Here is a 17,976-nt window from a genome sequence, read left to right on the forward strand (position 1 = left end):
AACGAGTGGGACAGGACCATGCAAAGGTCCATTGACCTCGGGCAGAATTTTCCGGACTTGGGGCGAGCGCAGCCGGAAAATCAAGGATTGAGTGTCAGCTGGACACTCCCAGGACTCTCCTTTTCTTTACTTGGGAGCCTATTGGGTGACTTCCAGCAGACTGTTCACTGAAGAGGACATCACAGCTCATTCTGATCGTGTTGTAAGCTGGCTCCACACAGGTGCCCATTCCAGGTATAGTGTCATGCAGTGGAGCACAGATAGAGAAGTCCAACTATTCAGGTTACAATCAGCTAACATATTAGAGATTGTTAATCAGAGATCTTCCAGTCTGTATGACTTTGTGCAATGTTGGGTAATGTCTTTATCGATTCAACCTCAAGGGGAAAGATATAGGTTGAGAGTGGATGTGAAAATTCTAATCCTTCAGTAGTATAATTGTTTACAGATTTTTATTAATTGTTTATTTGAGTATTGCTGAAACAAGAGAAATGTCGAAACTTTCCATCTTTCGCTCAGTAGGACATTTAGCAAGAAAATCAGTATGAAGGGAAAACAACAATTTTTACTATATGAGAAGCAAATGCTGATTGGTTGGTGTAATGTTCTATCTTAGGAGTTGTGGGTTTTACACAAAAAGAAATGACATGATTTGCACACGTGGATGCAAAGTATCAACAACAGATTTATTCTAAGAAATGTTTTTGGCACAGGTAGAAACTGAAAGTAAAACCACAGCCTGAGGCAACACTCTGATGACATCACCATCAAATCATGTGATCAGCTCTTAGAACAACCTGCAACCCTTTTAAATATGTAACGGTTGGCAAGTAGCGGCATTGCCATGAAGAATGCACCAGTTGATGGGGATTGACAGATAACTGCCAAGCATTGTTTGAAATTTAAACCAGGCAGCTTGACCCTGATTAGTCAAAGCGTTTTCCTGAGGAATGGATCAACAAATGGCTGCCACTTATTTTGTTTAGCTGAAATAAGTGCAATGTGTGTACATGTTCTTTGCAAAGAACAGTACTCTGAGTAGTTAGCTTGTGCAATATACAGCACCAAATAATCTGATCAGGTTTATTCATGGGATATGGGCATCACAGACTAGGCCAGAATTTGTTGCCCATCTCAAATTGCCCAAGAGAAAGGGAGGTGGTGGCATAATGGTATTGACACTGGACTGGTAATCCAAACACCTGGGGTGGTGCTCAAGGAACCTGGTTTAAAAACCCACCACAGCGGATGGTGAAATTTGAATTCAAGCCAAGTCTCAAATTGAAAGACTATGAAATCGAAAAACCCATCTGGTTCACCAATGTCCTTTAGGAAGAAAATCTGCAATCCTTACCTGGCCTGGCCTAGGTGTGACTCTCGACCCATCGCATGTGGTTGACTCTTAATGTTGTCTAAAATGGCCAAGCAAGCAATGTAATTGAAGAGCAATTAGGGATGGGCAATAAATGCTGGCCTAGTCACCAAGGCCATGTCTAAGGACTGAAGATAAAGGTGGTGGTGAGCTGCATTTTTGAACCGCTGCAGTCGCTGTGGTATAGGTACACCCAGAGTGCTGTTAGGGATTGATTTCTGGGATTTTGACCCAGTGTCAGTAAAAAAAAAAGGTTATTTATTTCTTGGTGAGTGACTTGGAGGGGAACCCCAAGATGGTGGTGTTCCCATGTGTTTGCTGCCCTTGTCCTCCTAGAGGGTAGCGGTTGTGGATTTGAAAGGTGCTGCCGAAAGAGCTCTGGTGAGTGTCAAGCTTCTTGAGAGTTGTTGGATAGATCGAGGCAAGCGGATTCCTGACTTGTGTCTTGTAGATGTTGGACAGGCTGAGAGGAGTCAGGAGGTGAGCTACTTGTTTCAGGATTCCCAGCCTCTGACCTGCTCTTGTAGCCACGGTATTTATATGGCTAGTCCAGTTCAGTTTCTGGCTATTGATAACTCACAGGATGACGATAGAGGGAAATTCTCCAATGATAAAGCCACAAGGAGCAATGGTTAAATTCTCCCTTGTTGGAGATGGTCATTTCCTGGCAATTGTGTACTACTTGTCAACGTTTCATAGAAAATAGGAGCAGGAGTAGGCCCTACGGCCCTTCTAGCCTGTTTCACCATTCAATATGATCATGGTTGATCATCCAACTTAATAACCTGATCCTACCTTCCCCCATATCCTTTGATCCCTTGAGCTCCAAGAGCTATATCTAACTCTGATGTGGAGATGCCGGAGTTGGACTGGGGCGGGCACAGTAAGAAGTCTCACAACATCAGGTTAGAGTCCAACAGGTTTACTTGGAACCACGAGCTTTCGGAATACTGCTCCTTCACTCACCTGATGAAGGAGCAGTGCCCCAAAAGCTTGTGATTCCAGATAAACCTGTTGGACTTTAACCTGGTGTTGTGAGACTTCTTACCATATTTAACTCTTTCTTGAAAATACACAGGGCGCGATCTTATTAACCGTTCATGCCACACTCCTGCTGCAGTGAATACAAAGAATTTGGTGGCAAGCCAAATCTCCATTCACTGCAGCGGGATGGGAAAATCTCACTGGTGTGAACGGTTGGAAAATTCCGGCCTCAATGTTTTGGCTTCAACTGCTTTCTGTGGTAGTGAATTCCACAGGCTTACCACACTCTGGGTGAACAAATTTCCCCTCATCTCAGTCCTAAAAGAGTTACCCCTAATCCTTGGACTTTGACCGATGGTTCTGGACATCCCCACCATCGGGAACATCCTTCCCACATCTACGCTATCTAGTCCTGTTTGAATTTTATAGGTTTCGATTAGATCCCCTGTCATTCTTCTAAACTTCAGTGAATACAATCCTAACTGACTTCAATCTATCCTCATACATCAGTCCCACCATCCCAGGAATCAGTCTGGGAAACCTTCACTGTACTCCCTCTATAGAAGAACATCCTTCTTCAGGTAATGAGACCAAAACTGCCTTGTAAGACATCCCTGCTCCTGCACTCAAATCCTCTAGCTATGAAAGCCAACATACTATTTGCCTTCTTTATTGCCTGCTGCACCTGCATGCTTCAAGGACTGGTGTGCAAGGAAACCCAGCTCTCGTTGCACATTTCCCTCTCTTAACTTATAGCCATTCAGAGAATAACCTGTTTTCCTCTTTTTGCTATCAAAGCGGATAACCTCATATTTATCCACATTTACCTACTCTTGCAGCTTGTCCAAATCATACTGATAATCATATTAATAAATCCCTTTGTCCTCCTTTGCTGAATTCTAAACTGTTCCCAATCTTCAGGTCTGTTGTTTTTTCTGATCAATTTGTATGTCTCTTCCTTGCATCAAATACTATCTCTAATTTCCCATGGAAGCCATGGTTTGGCCACCTTTCCCGTTTTACTTTTGCATCAGACAGGAATAAACAATTCTTGTAGTTCACTCATGCGTTCTTTGAATGTTTGCCATGGCCTATCCACCATCATCCCTTTAAGTAATGTATCATCATTAATTGAACTTATGAACTCAACACCTTGCACAGTTGAATGCAGTTTTAATGACACTATGTTTGCCCAAATAGACAGTGTTGCCATGGGAACTGCTCAAGGCCCAACTCGAGCAAATATCTTTATTGAGTTCCATGAGAAATGTGTCTTTGATGGAATGACACCTAAACTCCTACACTTTGTACATTCCTGATTAATCGGTGATACATTTGTTGTACTTTAATCTGCAGCTGTGTGTGATAATTTTCAGACATGTCTTAATGGGCTCCGTCCTGTGCTCAAATGTATATTTGAAATGGAGTAAGCAGTCAAATGAACTCCCCCTTCCTTCACGTGCTAATTAAGAAGTTTGTCAGGGGGATTCACTCCCACAGTCTACCACAAGCCTTCGTTCATTGATCACTATACATGTTGAGCCTCTTACAGTTCCACACGCTGTAAAATTGGCCTTACTGGCAACCTTATGAATTGTGCCCGAGCCATTTGCTCACCTTGCAATAGGTGAAAAACCTGAAATAGGGCACATGATAATTTTGACCTCCAAATCATGGAAAACCATGAATGGCCTTAAGCCACCACCTTTGACCCTGAAAAGTGCCCAGTTCACCTCAGATTATACTGGAAGGGCAAGGAATCTCAGGTCATTTCAGCAACAGGTGAAGGTAACTGTGAGGTATTCGCCAGTGACAGGATGTTGCCGTCAAGCCAAAAAGACATTCTGCCTGTCACACTAATGAGTAATGCGGTCTATGAATTTCATTGTCAGTGTGAGATGAGGTATGGAAGCCGTACATCCCAAAGACTGGTGGATCGTATCAAACAGCATGTCACAGGTGTTGTTCGCAATGGGAAATGTACAGATATAAAGGGAAAGACTCTTAGTACTGTAGAGGATCAGAAGGACCTTGGGGTCCGGGTCCATAGGACTCTAAAATCGGCCCCGCAGGTGGAGGAGGTGGTTAAGAAGGTGTATGCTGTGCTGGCCTTCATCAATCGAGGGCCTGTTTTGTGCTGTAATTTTCTATGTTTCTATATAAAACTCAAAACACAGGGCAGGAATCTATGGCTGCACTCGCCCCAAAACTGGAAAATCCCACCCGAGGTCAACAGATCTTTGCATGGCCCACTCCCCCTCCCTGCCCCCCCCCCCCCCCACTACAATTCCCATGGCAGGTGGGACAGGAAAAGTTTGCAAACATTGTCCACGTCAGGTGTGCTTCTGCGATTGGACAAAATTTGCTACATAATCTTCAGAGTGCTAAGAATTACACTGACAACCAATTTAAGATTTCCTGTGGGGCTCACAGTGTGTCGCATTTGCATGTACTGGAAACAACATATTATTCATGCACAAGGTCCTTTTCCTTGCAGACAGAAAAAAACTTGTACACACATTGCACGAAGCAAATTCAGTGGCAGCCATTTGCTGATCCATTCCCCAGGGCAATACCTTGACCAATCAGGGTCAAGCTACCTGTTTTAAATTTCAAACAATGCTTTGCAGTTATCTGTCAGTCACCATCAACTGGTGCATTCTCCAAGGCAATGCCTCTACCAAGCAGAGTTCACTTGTAAACTGATCAGCACTCTCTTCTCACCGATATCGGTATTCCCCTTATATCGGTAACCTTGCAAAATGTTCTGATGAGGGGAAAGGTGAAAAGCTTTGACATGTCTCTTTTTTCTGGTTATATTTAAGTTCTGTACTACCGAACGACTAATTGTTTATTTGTTGCGCATTTGAAAAATTGAAGTAATCTCAGGTGTCAATAAATTTAGCAAAAGATATTAAACTTTTATAACCCAGAGCATTAAACACATGACATTGTCTTGTGATTGAATGGCATTTTTAGGCACTGCATTTTCTCGCTGCCATTGAGAACTCGACATCAGAAATATTTCCAGGTCCCAAACCAGTTTGCTGCAGTCACATGCCGACTGGCTTAACTTTATAGATGGTGGCCAATCAAGAGGCCACTTCTGCACTCGCCATGCATTTAGGGATGACAAGCGGGTTCCATAGGCAAGACCCCTGGAACCTAACACCAAGACCTCTTGCAACCTAACGCAAAGGAAGCCGACAGTCTCTCACTGTGTTACCAGCTGCTGAGGTCCACGCCCCAACAAGAGTTGGGGAGGCACTGGAGTCACCACCTGTAACAGAAGGAGTGGGTTAAAATACCATGAGGCACATGATGATCAAAACCATCCATTTGCATGAATTCCACACGGTAAAGCTGTGGAGGTGTGAAAACAGCAGCCATGCTCTGTTCTGTCCATATCAATTAAATCTCAGTCATCTGTAACACAGCCACTACCTCCCACTGTGCAGCCATCTCCTTTTACTTACCAGGATGCAGATCCAGTGAAGGGTCCAAATATGATGCCAGCGAGACTGCCATTTGCTCACAAAATAACTGCTAAGAACCTCACAGAATTGGTTCAACTAACTTTGATTTGATTTGATTTATTCTTGTCACATGTCTGTGACCTCTATGACTCTATGTATTGGTATACAGTGAAAAATATTGTTTCTTGCATGCTGTACAGACAAAGCACACCATACATAGAGAAGGAAAGGAAAGAGTGCAGAATGTACTGTTACAGTCGTAGCTAGGATGTAGAGAAAGATCAACTTATTATGAGGTAGATCCATTCAAAAGCCTGATGGCAGCAGGGAAGAAGCTATTCTTGAGTCAGTTACATGAGTAAGATGGCTATCGAGGGATATGGGCCAAGCGCAGGCAGTTGGGACTAGCTTAGTTGTTAAAAAAAGGGTGGCAAGCTGGGCCAAAGGGCCTGTTTCCATGCTGTAAACTTCTATGACTCGATGAATTGGTTGATACGTGACCTCAGACTTTTGTATCTTTTTCCTGACAGAGGAAGGTGGAAGAGAGTATATCCGGAGTGCATGGGGTCCTTAATTATGCTGGCTGTCATCCCTGGCCACTTTGTCATTGTTGCTGAGCATCCAGGAAAAATATGAGCTGAAGGCAAAATACTGTGGATGCTGGAATCTGAAACAAAAACAGAAATTGCGTGAGAAACTCGGGTCAGGTGGCATCTGTGGAGAGAGAATAGAGCCAAAATTTTGAGTCAGGATGACCCCTCATCAGAGCTCAAATATTTGGTCCGCCTCTCCACTTCCAAAATTGCCATCACGGAGCTAGGAAAATACCCATCGATGGTTTCAGCAGAGATTCCCAAGTGTTGAATTTGATCTTTCCTTTTAGCTTTCTGTGATTGGGAGTGTTCAAACTCAATAGTGAAATTGGGGGAGCCCAGTGGTGCGATTTGTATAAGTGAAAAGTAACTTTGATAGTTAATTAGTATTATTTAACATTCAGCTCGATTCTTCTGAACCATGGTTTGTCACTGAGACAGTTTGGAGCAATATATTGAGACAAACACTACAGCAGACGTTCTGCTGAATATCCTTCACACCCGTTGACAAAAGGATCAATGATACAGTGATGTCTTTGCCAGCGTGTTATTGCTAACAGCATAATTCTGATTTTTTTCAAAAATCCGCCTTCTGGAAAATATTGGCAAAGCCTTTAAAAAGACATTGCAAATACACAAGGCTATGATGTAAATCACATCCTGCATCGTTTGTGTGGCATTTATTGTGATTAGACTCATGGACCGTTCCACTGTCTCTTTCTGCTTGCCAAACAAAAGCTGGCAAACCACTTTTTCACGAAGACAGTGCATCCTTTGGGAGAAGATAACTGGCAGAGTTCAAAACATCATTGTCGGAGTGTGCCATTACACTTGACCCACAGGGTAATACTGGTCACTAAAGATCTTCTGTGGGTCTCTGCCTCGTGGCCATTGTGCATTCGATGAGGTGAGCTTCTTATTAGGTATCACTATTCGGAATTAGATTATGATTGATCAGTGATGAGTGTGGCGCTTTTCTTTGAAGCTCAGATCTCTTGTCCCCCCACCTCTCCTGACTTTGACCACTTGTGAAACAAGTCACAGTGGCCTTTTACTGTAAGTTACATTCTTATACAGGGCTATCTTTTGTTTGCTGGCTGCTCTAGCAATGGTTTCACTGTGAGCTCCGTGGCTTTACCCCAATTTATTTCTGAGAGTCTAGTCACAATTGTTCCCCATCACGCTTATGAGTTGGTTGAATACTGACCAGAAAGTGAACTTGTCAGTCAATTGCCCGCAAGGCTGTTTTGTTTGCCATGAAGAAGTTGGAATATATAATTCATTTTATTGATTTTAATTTTGGCTTCAGAATGACTTTCTCTGGTTTGACACAAAGCACAAGTAATTAACATAGCATCCTGCCTTAGTTCGGGAGAATAAAATAAATCATGAGAGGTGTTGCTCTTGCTTGTTATCCGGTGATTTTTGCTGGGAAATGCATATACATGAACATTTGGTATGGGCAGGATTGGGACTTGGAAATGGTGCCTCTCATAGAAATAACTCACTAACATTTGTGGCCACTTGATTAGACCATAACCATAAGACCATAAGAGTTAGGAGCAGAATTAGGCCACTCGGCCCATCGAGTCTGCTCTGCCATTCAATCATCCCCATTCTCCCGCCTTTTCCCCATAATCCCTGATCCCCTTATTAATCAAGAACCTATCTATCTCTGTCTTAAAGACACTCAATGACCTGGCCGCCACAGCCTTCTGCGGTACAGAGTTCCACAGATTCACCACTCTCTGACCGAAGAAATTTCTCCACATCTCTGTTTTAAAGGATCGTCCCTTTAGCCTGAGGTTGTGCCCTCTAGTTCTTCCAACTAGTGGAAACACCCTCTCCACGTCCACTCTATCCAGGCCTCGCGGTATCCTGTAAGTTTCAATAAGATCCCCCCTCATCCTTCTAAACTCCAACGAGTACAGACCCAGAGTCCTCAACCGTTCCTCATACGACAAGCCTTCATTCTAAGGATCATTCTTGTGAACCTCCTCTGGACCCTTTCAAAGGCCAGCACATCCTTCCTTAGATATGGGGCCCAAAACTGCTCACAATGCTCCAAATGGTGTCTGACCAGAGCCTTATACAGCCTCAGAAGTACATCCCTGCTCAAGATGTGGATTACATCTTGGTCTGGATGTGGATTTACTTGTGAAACTACAAGATAAAATCAAGACTAAGTTCTCGTATCCCATTTACTTACAGATATTTTTCAGACAACTGCACTCAATCTGAACAGCACCCCAATATTGTTTGCCATTATGCTGCAATATGGATATCTATTCATCAAATGCCCTGAACTAGTGTTTGCTTCCCTGTCAGGAGAACCATTGACTGGAGCACTAGTGGTATGGAAGTTAAAATGTTCAGATTGAAGTTTGATAGTTTGGAAGTTAAATTGTGCGGAAGTTAAAGTGTTCAAATTAAAGTTTCATGCCTTCTCTGTACAGTACTGGAAAATGTTTTATCAGCTTACAGACCTTCAAAAGGGGTCAGTGTTTGCTATTCAGCGTGAACAGGCTAATCTTCATCTGCATAGGCCCCATAACATGTTTTTCAGCCTTCACCAGAGGGTGAGTAAGACCAGATTTTTCCATAACAAATACCAAAGACAAGATATGGGGATATGCGATGCAAATGAAGGATTAGCAGAAGTCAGTTTTTCATTGAATGAGAAAGGGTGAAAAGCCAGGATTTAATTGGCGAATATGTGTGCAAATGAGAGATTAGAAAAATTGCTTGCTTCTGATTTGCTGTAATTGATTATAATTGCCAGGCTATTTGCAGGATGACTGCAAGCTGGTTTCTCCTTGCACAGGTCATTAAAGGCCTCGTATCGGATTATGCATGGTGTCTATTGCTGTTTGTACTCAAGTCGACTAAGAATGCCTAAGGTTGTTGGTACCCAGGATCTCTAATAGTGAAAGTAGGGAATTGGGTAGGACAACCTGAGCAGTAGGAGGCTGACTCAGTCGCTTAGGGTAGCTGATAGCAGCCATTAGACAGCCATCCTACTGATCATTGGGAACAGATCCAAGGCTTGTAGAATGGTGGCAACTGAAGGTGACATGAGCAAGGCTGCTGTTTCTCATGATAACAACATCCACCAGGCTTCTGGTCCACTCCCTCGGAGCACCATGCCAGTAACATGTTGGACGTTGGAGATGAGACTAGAATGTCCAAGAAAAAGCTCCGTTGGTGCAGCCAATAGCAGTTGGCTCCAAAGAGCAAACTGGCAAGAAATGGTGGCCATCTCAGTCCTATGGACCTTTCACTGTATGGGAGGTGCCAATCACCTCTTATAATTCTGAGTTCCCCAGGGAGGTGATGTTGACCTGTGTCCTGCTGGTACTACTTCTTATCAGAACCCGACTATTTTAACATAGAACATAGAACAGTATAGCACAGAACAGGCCCTTCGGCCCACAATGTTGTGCCGAGCTTTATCTGAAACCAAGATCAAGCTATCCCACTCCCTATCATCCTGGTGTGCTCCATGTGCTTATCCAATAACCGCTTAAATGTTCCTAAAATGTCTGACTCCACTATCACTGCAGGCAGTCCATTCCATACCCCAACCACTCTCTGCGTAAAGAACCTACCTTTGATATCCTTCCTATATCTCCCACCACGAACCCTATAGTTATGCCCCCTTGTATTAGCTCCATCCACCCAAGGAAAAGTCTTTGAACGTTCACTCTATCTATCCCCTTCATCGTTTTATAAACCTCTATTAAGTCTCCCCTCAACCTCCTCTGCTCCAGAGAGAACAGCCCTAGCTCCCTCAACCTTTCCTCATAAGACCTACCCTCCAAACCAGGCAGCATCCTGGTAAATCTCCTTTGCATTCTTTCCAGTGCTTCCACATCCTAATTACTAATGCTTTACTAATGCTTTTCAGGAGTAAACGTGCCATGGCTACCTGGTCTGCCCTACACTACGTGATTGATGATTGATTACTATGGCCAAGTCCATATACCATCAGAATATAAGAAATATGAAGATGAGGCCATTTGGTCCTTTTGACCTGCTCTGTTATTCAGTAAGGTCATGGCTAATTTGATTGTTGCCTTAACTCAGCTTTCCTGCTTACCCAACATGCCCTGCCCTTTACCCCCCATCACGCACAATTCCCATGTAGGTCAAAAATCAGTCTAATTCGGCCTTGAATATGTTCACTGACCCAGCCTTCACTGCTCTCTGTGGAAGAGACTTCTAAAGACTGACAACACTCTGAAAGAAAAAAAATTATCCTCATCTCATAAAATGGGAGACAACGTATTTTAAAATTGTGCCCTTGGTTCTAGATTCTTCCATTAGAGTGAAACATCCCCTCAGCATCTACCCTGTCAAGTCCCCTCAGAATATTAGTTTTGAATCATATTGTCTCTCATTCTTCTAAACTCCAATGGGTATCGGCCTAAGTTGCGCAATCTTTCCTTCGAGGACATCCTCTTCATCCCAGGCATCAACTGAGTGAATCTTCTCTGAACTGCTTCCGAAGCAAGTATATCCCTCTTCTAATAAGATGACCAAAACTTTGCGCAGTACTCTCAGTGTGGTCTCACCAATGCCCTAGAGAGTTGCAGCAAGATTTCTCTGTGGTCCATTCCCCCCTTTCGATAAAGGATTCCATTTGCCTTGCTAATTCTTTGCTGTACCTGCATGATTCATATATCAGGGCACTCAGTACCTTGTGTACCAGAACATTCTGCAGTCTCTCTCCATTGAAATAATATTCTCATAGGATCATAGAATCCCTACAGTGCAGAAGCAAGCCATTCAGTCCATTGAGCCTGCACCGACAAACATCCCACCCAAGCCCTATTCCCGTAACCTCACATATTTACCCTGCTAGTCCCCCGTGACACTGAGGGGCAATTTCACATGGCCAATCAACCTAACTCGCGCATCTTTGGACTGTGGGAGGAAACCGGAGCACCCGGAGGAAACCCACGCAGACACGGAGAGAGTGTGCAAACTCCACACAGAGTCACCTGAGCCTGGAATCAATCCCGGGTCCTTGGCTCTGTGAGGCAGCAGTGCTAACTGTGCCACCATGCTGCCTTCTGCTTTACTATTCTTCCCACCAATGTGGACAACCTTATTTTCCCATATTATACTCCATCTGCCAATTTTTTTACCCTCAGCTAAACTATTTCCCTTTGCAGACCCTTTGTGCCATCCTCAGAACTTCCTTTCCTACCTTTTTGTTTCGTCAACAAATTTGACTACAACACACAAGGCATCCCTCTATATTGTATTTTTAATTTAAATCCTAAGAGTGGCACACTAAGCATCCTATTATGGCAAATTATATATCTATTTAGTTCATGGAATTAGTGAGATTAATATTCTTTGAACCACATTGTTATTATTTGAAAACTTTCCACTAATGCTCAGGTCTTGATCTGCAGAATACTTTCTGTCCATTGAATAAACGTTGGGTGTCTGGGTAATGTGGTTGTATGATTGAAAATTGGATAGAAATCATTGTCAGAACTATACCGCCTTGCCTGCCACGGAATCAGAGCAGGCGAGGTGCGGACAACAGAAATGCGAGTTGACCTCGGATGGGAATTTCCGGTCTCGCTCGAGCGAGGCCGTAGATTATGTATTTGTCCTTCTGTCCCTTGCCATATGTTTATTGAGCTCCGAATAAAGGATGAAAACATAAAGTCCTTGATCAAATTGGAAAAATGCCTTCCTTTGTGCTCTTTCTTTGCAATATAAAGTCACAAAGTTTCATGTTTCTGTGAGGGCAAAGTATTTGAAACTTTTGTGTGAGAGAGACGGGCTTTGAAATCATTCTGGCACTTTCTAACATTTCCTGTTTTTCATTCTCATTCAGAATGCTAAAGTGCTCTCCGGGAAGGTAGGCAAAGCAATGAATCATGCCTGCAGCATCTCATGTATTCATAAACTGCTTTAAAATAAGTATTGGTGGAAAGGTGTCAAGCAATCAGGACTATAAAGTGCTTTGAAACCATTTTTAAAGGAATGAAGCTCCACATTGCACAAACATTTTAATGGAACAGTGTGACAAAGCACTTCTGATGTAAACCAGGGAACTCACTGAAGATTATGACTGAAAACTAATGATCATTTCCAGTATCCCAAACTATTCATTTCCTTTTACTTATCTGTGGGAGGTAAACATGGCTGACAAGGCCAGCATTCATTGCCCCTCCCGAATTGCCATTGAGAAGGTTGCCATGAGTCACTTCTTGAAATGAGGAAGTCTGTCATGTGGGCAGCATGGTGGCACAGTGGTTAGCACTGCTGCCTCACAACGCCAGGGACCCAGGTTCAATTCCTGGCTTGGGTCACTGTCTGTGTGGAATCTGCACATTCTCCCCACGTCTGCGTGGGTTTGCTCCGGGTGCCTCCCACAGTCCAATGATGCGTGAGTTAGGTATTGGCCGTGACAAATTGTCCATTAGTGCCGGGGGATTAGCCAGGTAAATATATAGGGATACAGAGATAGGGCCTGGGTGGGATCATTGTTGGTGCAGGCTCGATGGGCCAAATGGCCTCCTTCTGTAGAGATTCTAATACCCTGCATCCACCACTCTCTGAAGAAGAGAGAGCTCCACAAGCCTGTGGCAGAAAAATAAATTCTCCTCATCTCCATCTTAAATGAGAGAACCCCTTTTTTTTTAAAACAATGTTCCCCAGTTCTAGTCTCTCCCCCAAGGGTAACATCCTTTCAGCGTCCATCTTGTCAAGTCCTTTCAGGACTTCATATATTCAATGAGATCATCTCTCATTCCTTGAAACCTCTGTGGACACAGGCGCAGCCAGTATAATGTCTCCTCATAGGATAATCCCCTCAGCCCACCAATCAGTCAAGTGAACCTTGTCTGAGCTGCTTCTAATGCAATTATGCCCTGACTTAGATAAGGAGTCATGATGTGGAGATGCTGGCGTTGGACTGGGGTAAACACAGTAAGAGTTTTAACAACACCAGGTTAAAGTCCAACAGGTTTATTTGGTAGCAAATGCCATTAGCTTTTGGAGCGCTGCTCCTTCGTCAGATGGAGTGGAAATCTGCTCTCAAACAGGGCACAAAGACACAAAATTAAGTTACAGAATACTGATTAGAATGTGAATCTCTACAGCCAACCAGGTCTTAAAGATACAGACAATGTGAGTGGAGGGAGCATTAAGCACAGGTTAAAGAGATGTGTATTGTCTCCAGACAGGACAGCCAGTGAGATTCTGCAAGTCCAGGAGGCAAGCTGTGGGGGTTACTGATAGTGTGACATAAATCCAACATTCCTAAACCTGTAATCTCTCCCCATTTAAATAACATGCTGCTTTCTTTCCTGTTCAGGTTTTCCCACATTATATTTCATTTGTCATAGTACATTTGGCCTCTTCCTTTCCCAGAGGTTGATGAGGCCAATTGTAGTATTCCTATCACAGCCCTGACTGACATCGCTTAACATAAATGTTTGGTCCATTAAGTCCTGTGGTCACATTGTCTCCAAGACATAGTATCATTGCTTTGGACGAAAATGTATTCTCAATCAGATTGCGCTAATGTGTCAGTTGTAAGATTGTGTGCTTGCTGGAAACCTAAAACACAATTAATGAAATCCTAAGCTCTGCTCCACCCCAATTCCCAGCACTAATTTCTGCTCTAGATGAAACAGTGTTAATATTCACCTGTTCTTTTGCTGTGATGTAGATCTAGGGTAGCTATGCTGTACTCCGATTTATACAACAGTTGGTTGCTGTTTCTCAATACCCAGTGCATGGTTTGAAGGAAGGACTTTCTAGATCTGATCAAGCTGAAGACCGGGATGTGCATCCTATAGACCCATTGTTGGAACCATAATGGGTAACAGCTGTCCAGGTGTTTTAGTCCATGGCAGGAGCTTCACAAGCCTGGGGAAGCAGCAACCCTGTTGGCAGGTTCGTGCTGTGGAGAAGATACTTGCCCTCTTGCTCTCTAGGAAGGATGTCATGAAGCAAATGGCCCTGCTGACCCCACACTGAGTCCACACCAGGAAGCGGATGTATTTCTGCTCTATGTGTGGAAGAGGTTTTGCCCTGCCATACACTCTTGGTGGCAGGTGAACACCAGGAGGCAGCGTATATCTACCCCATGTGTGGGGAAGGGTTCTCAGTGCTCTGCCTACTTTGTGCACCAGTGGTTCACACCAGTGTGGTAACAGTGCAGTCCTCCCCTCTCGATGCACATATGCACTTGACTGATTTGATTTGATACATTATTGTCACATGTATTGGGATACAGTGAAAAGTATTGTTTCTTGTGCACTATACAGACAAAGCATACTGTTTATAGAGTACATCGGGGAGAAGGAAAGAAGAGGATGCAGAATATAGCAAGGGTGTAGAGAAAGATCGGCTTAATGTAAGGTAGATCCATTCAAAAATCTGACAGCAGCAGGGAAGAAGCTGTTCTTGAGTCGGTTGGTACATGACCTCAGGCTTTTGTATCTTTTTCCCGACGGAAGAAGGTGGAAGAGAGAATGTCCGGGGTCCTTGACCATGCTGGCTGCTTTTCCATGGCAGCGGAAAGTGTTGATGAAGTTAATGCATGGGAGGCTGGTTTGCGTGATGGACTGGAGTCGGAGGATGAGGGGGTTTGGAGGGTCAGTCAGGGGAGTTGGGGAGGGTGTAGTCATAGTAGTTGGAAGTCAGGGTGGTCAGTTGTATCGTTGTCCAGGAGTTAGATACGTATTTTTTTCTAACGAACATTTCCTGGATAACTATCCAGGTAAGTGAATCAGAACCCTCCAAAGTCTCCAACTCTTTTGGAGGCATCCGGGCAAGTGAGAATTGCCTTTCAAAGTTCAGATTTCTCAGGCAGTTCCCACAGAGTCCTTGTGTTGCGACTTCTGAGGAGAGCATCTCCTCAGAGTACATCCGGACGCACAGAGCATCTTCCAGGGTACATTCGGGTTATGACCATCCAGAGATGAGAAGATCGGGGCCAGAGTGTGGATGGAATGTGGAACTCCTTGCTACGAGGTGTAGTTGAAGTAATTGGCAGAGCTGTCTCCTGAGGGGGGAAAGGAGTAGAGGGATGAGCAGATAGCTGGCGCAGACATGATGGGCTGAGTAGGCTCTTTCTGTAGCGTAATCTTTCTATGAATCTACAGGCTGAGATGAAGTAGGCTCAGATAGAATGTAAACACCAGTACAGACCAGTTGGGCCGAATGGTCTATTTCTAGGCACATTTCACTGTGATATTTCAAATTTCAAAGTCCCAGCCGCTGAAAATAATTAATTTTATTATCGCTGCTTTTTTTTTGTGGTGTCACATTTGACGCTCCGCTAAACAGACCAGCAATACAATTTGATTTCCTTGAACACTTATACTCCAACATTTCTGCAAGCAATCACATTTAATCTTTTGGTTGACTAGCAAGTGTGACAAAACCTCCTGATAGGACAACTGCATTTGTGCATGATTACTGAGGTGTGCGGGGCAGGTGAAAGCAGTAATATCTTCAACTGCAGATGAATGATGGTAACCAGCTGGCACCTGCATTCAAATTGGTAACAAATAGCTGATGTAAAACAACGATATACAAACAGTTCCGAAAAGCAAAAACAACCCCGCTTGACCCATTTAACACTCCGTAGTCTGCTTAATTGCATCACTATCCGAAGACTTGAATTAAAAAAAATAATTCAACTATTACCCACTCAGTGAAAATATCCATGCCTGCGATTTATTGATTTGCAGAAGGTTTTTCCATTCAGACTGTCTCCTGTCCCTCATGATTCTTCCTCTGATCCATGTCTCGTCCTCCTTCGCAAAATTATCGTAGATTGTGGAATACAAGCCAGCAGCTGTATCTCAGCCCTGTGGTATTTCTTCACCTATTTAACCCAGACGTCAAGCGCTATTGAACAAAGAGGAAAGTTGCTCGACTTGAATGGCTTTCCATCTAAAGAGCACTACATTGGGCTTTTGGTTGACATTTTCATCCCTTACCCCAATGTATCATAGCCATTTGTATCATTCAACCAAGGCCTCTGCTAACAGTTAACAAACACAAACTGTGACTTACAAAGGGATCTTCCTAAGCAGTGTGGCTCAGTTACAGGGCGTCACGGTGGGGGTGTCGTGGTGCCACAGCGGTTAGCTGCCTCACAGCGCCAGGGACCCAGGTTCAATTCCAGCCTCAGGTGACGATCTGTGTGGAATTTGCACATTCTCCCCATGTCTGCGTGGATTTCCTCCGGGTGCTCCAGTTTCCTCCCACAGTCCAAAGATGTGTGGGTTTGGTTGATTGGCTATGATAAATTGCCCCTTAATGTCAGGGGGATTAGGAAAGTAAATACGTGGGGTTACAGGGATAGGATAGGACCTGAGTGGGATTGTTGTCAGTGTAGGCTCGATGAGCCAAATGGCCTCCTCTGCACTATAGATTCTACACAGCAGGTAGTGTAATAGAACATGGTGGCACAGTGGTTAGCACTGCTGCCTCACAGTGCCATGGACCTGGGTTCGATTCCCGGTTTGGGTCACTGTTAGTGCAGAGTCTGCACGTTCTCCCCATGTCTGCGTAGGTCTCCTCTAGGTATTCTGGTTTCCTCCCACAGTCTGAAAGACGTGCTGGTTAGGTGCATTGGCCATGCTAAATTCTCCGTCAGTGTACCTGAACAGGCGCCGGAGTGTGGTGACTGGAGGATTTTCACAGTAACTTCATTGCAGTATTAATGTAAACCTAGTTGTGGCACTAATAAATAAACTTAAACTTAACTACAGTGCAGAAAGAGGCCATTTGGCTCATCAAGTTTGCACCAACTCTCCAATTTAGCATATTACCCAGGTCCTTCCCTCCGCCCTATCCCTGTAACCCTGCACATTTCCCATGGCCAATCCACCTAACCTACACATCTTTGGAAACTAAGGGGCAACTTAGCGTGACCAATCAACCTAATCTGCACATCTTTGGACTGTGGGAGGAAACCAGGAGCACCTGAATGAAACCCACGCAGCCACGGGGAAAACATGCAGACTCCGCAGTCACCCAAGCCAGAATTGGACCTGGGTCCCCTGGCGCTCGGAAGCAGCCATGCTAACCACTGAACTATTGTGCTGCCCGGTGCGCAGAGTGTAGGTAATCAATTTTGGAGATGGCAAGCATTTAATTTCAGGAAAAAGCTGGACTTTAGAAACATTCGCGGAAACTTGTCTATGAACTGTCAAGAATGAAAAATAAACATATTGGAATATAAGTGGTAAAAGTTTGGCCAGTAGCAGGAGTCAGTGTCTGTCCAAATCAGGAGACCAAGACCAACCTGAAAATTGACTTCATGCCTCATCTACATGAGAAGGAAGAAAAAAAGAATTGTATTTGCAGAGTGCCATGCACAACCTCTGGATCTCCCAAATTGCAGTAAGAACTCTCACAACACCAGGTTAAAGTCCAACAGGTTTATTTGGGAGCAAATACCATTAGATCCCAAATTGCTGCAGAGTCACTGTTGTAAGGCATGTGGCAGCAACTTGCACATGGAAAGATATCCGCATTGTCATTGTAGTCATGATCAGAT

At 44.0% G+C, this 17,976-nt stretch overlaps 1 protein-coding gene across 1 annotated transcript in view; it reads left to right on the forward strand.

Moving 5' to 3' along the window:
* The window catches only part of adgrb1a (adhesion G protein-coupled receptor B1a), a 650,625-nt gene that overhangs the window by 80,301 nt on the left and 552,348 nt on the right, over nt 1–17,976 (forward strand). Inside the window, exon 5 of the mRNA XM_078216994.1 lies at nt 1,499–1,518. Coding sequence (XP_078073120.1) covers nt 1,499–1,518 — 20 coding nt within the window. The remainder of the gene's footprint in view (nt 1–1,498; nt 1,519–17,976) is intronic.

The sequence above is a fragment of the Mustelus asterias genome, chromosome 7 (assembly GCF_964213995.1).
Source record: "Mustelus asterias chromosome 7, sMusAst1.hap1.1, whole genome shotgun sequence".
NCBI classification, from domain to species: domain Eukaryota; kingdom Metazoa; phylum Chordata; class Chondrichthyes; order Carcharhiniformes; family Triakidae; genus Mustelus; species Mustelus asterias.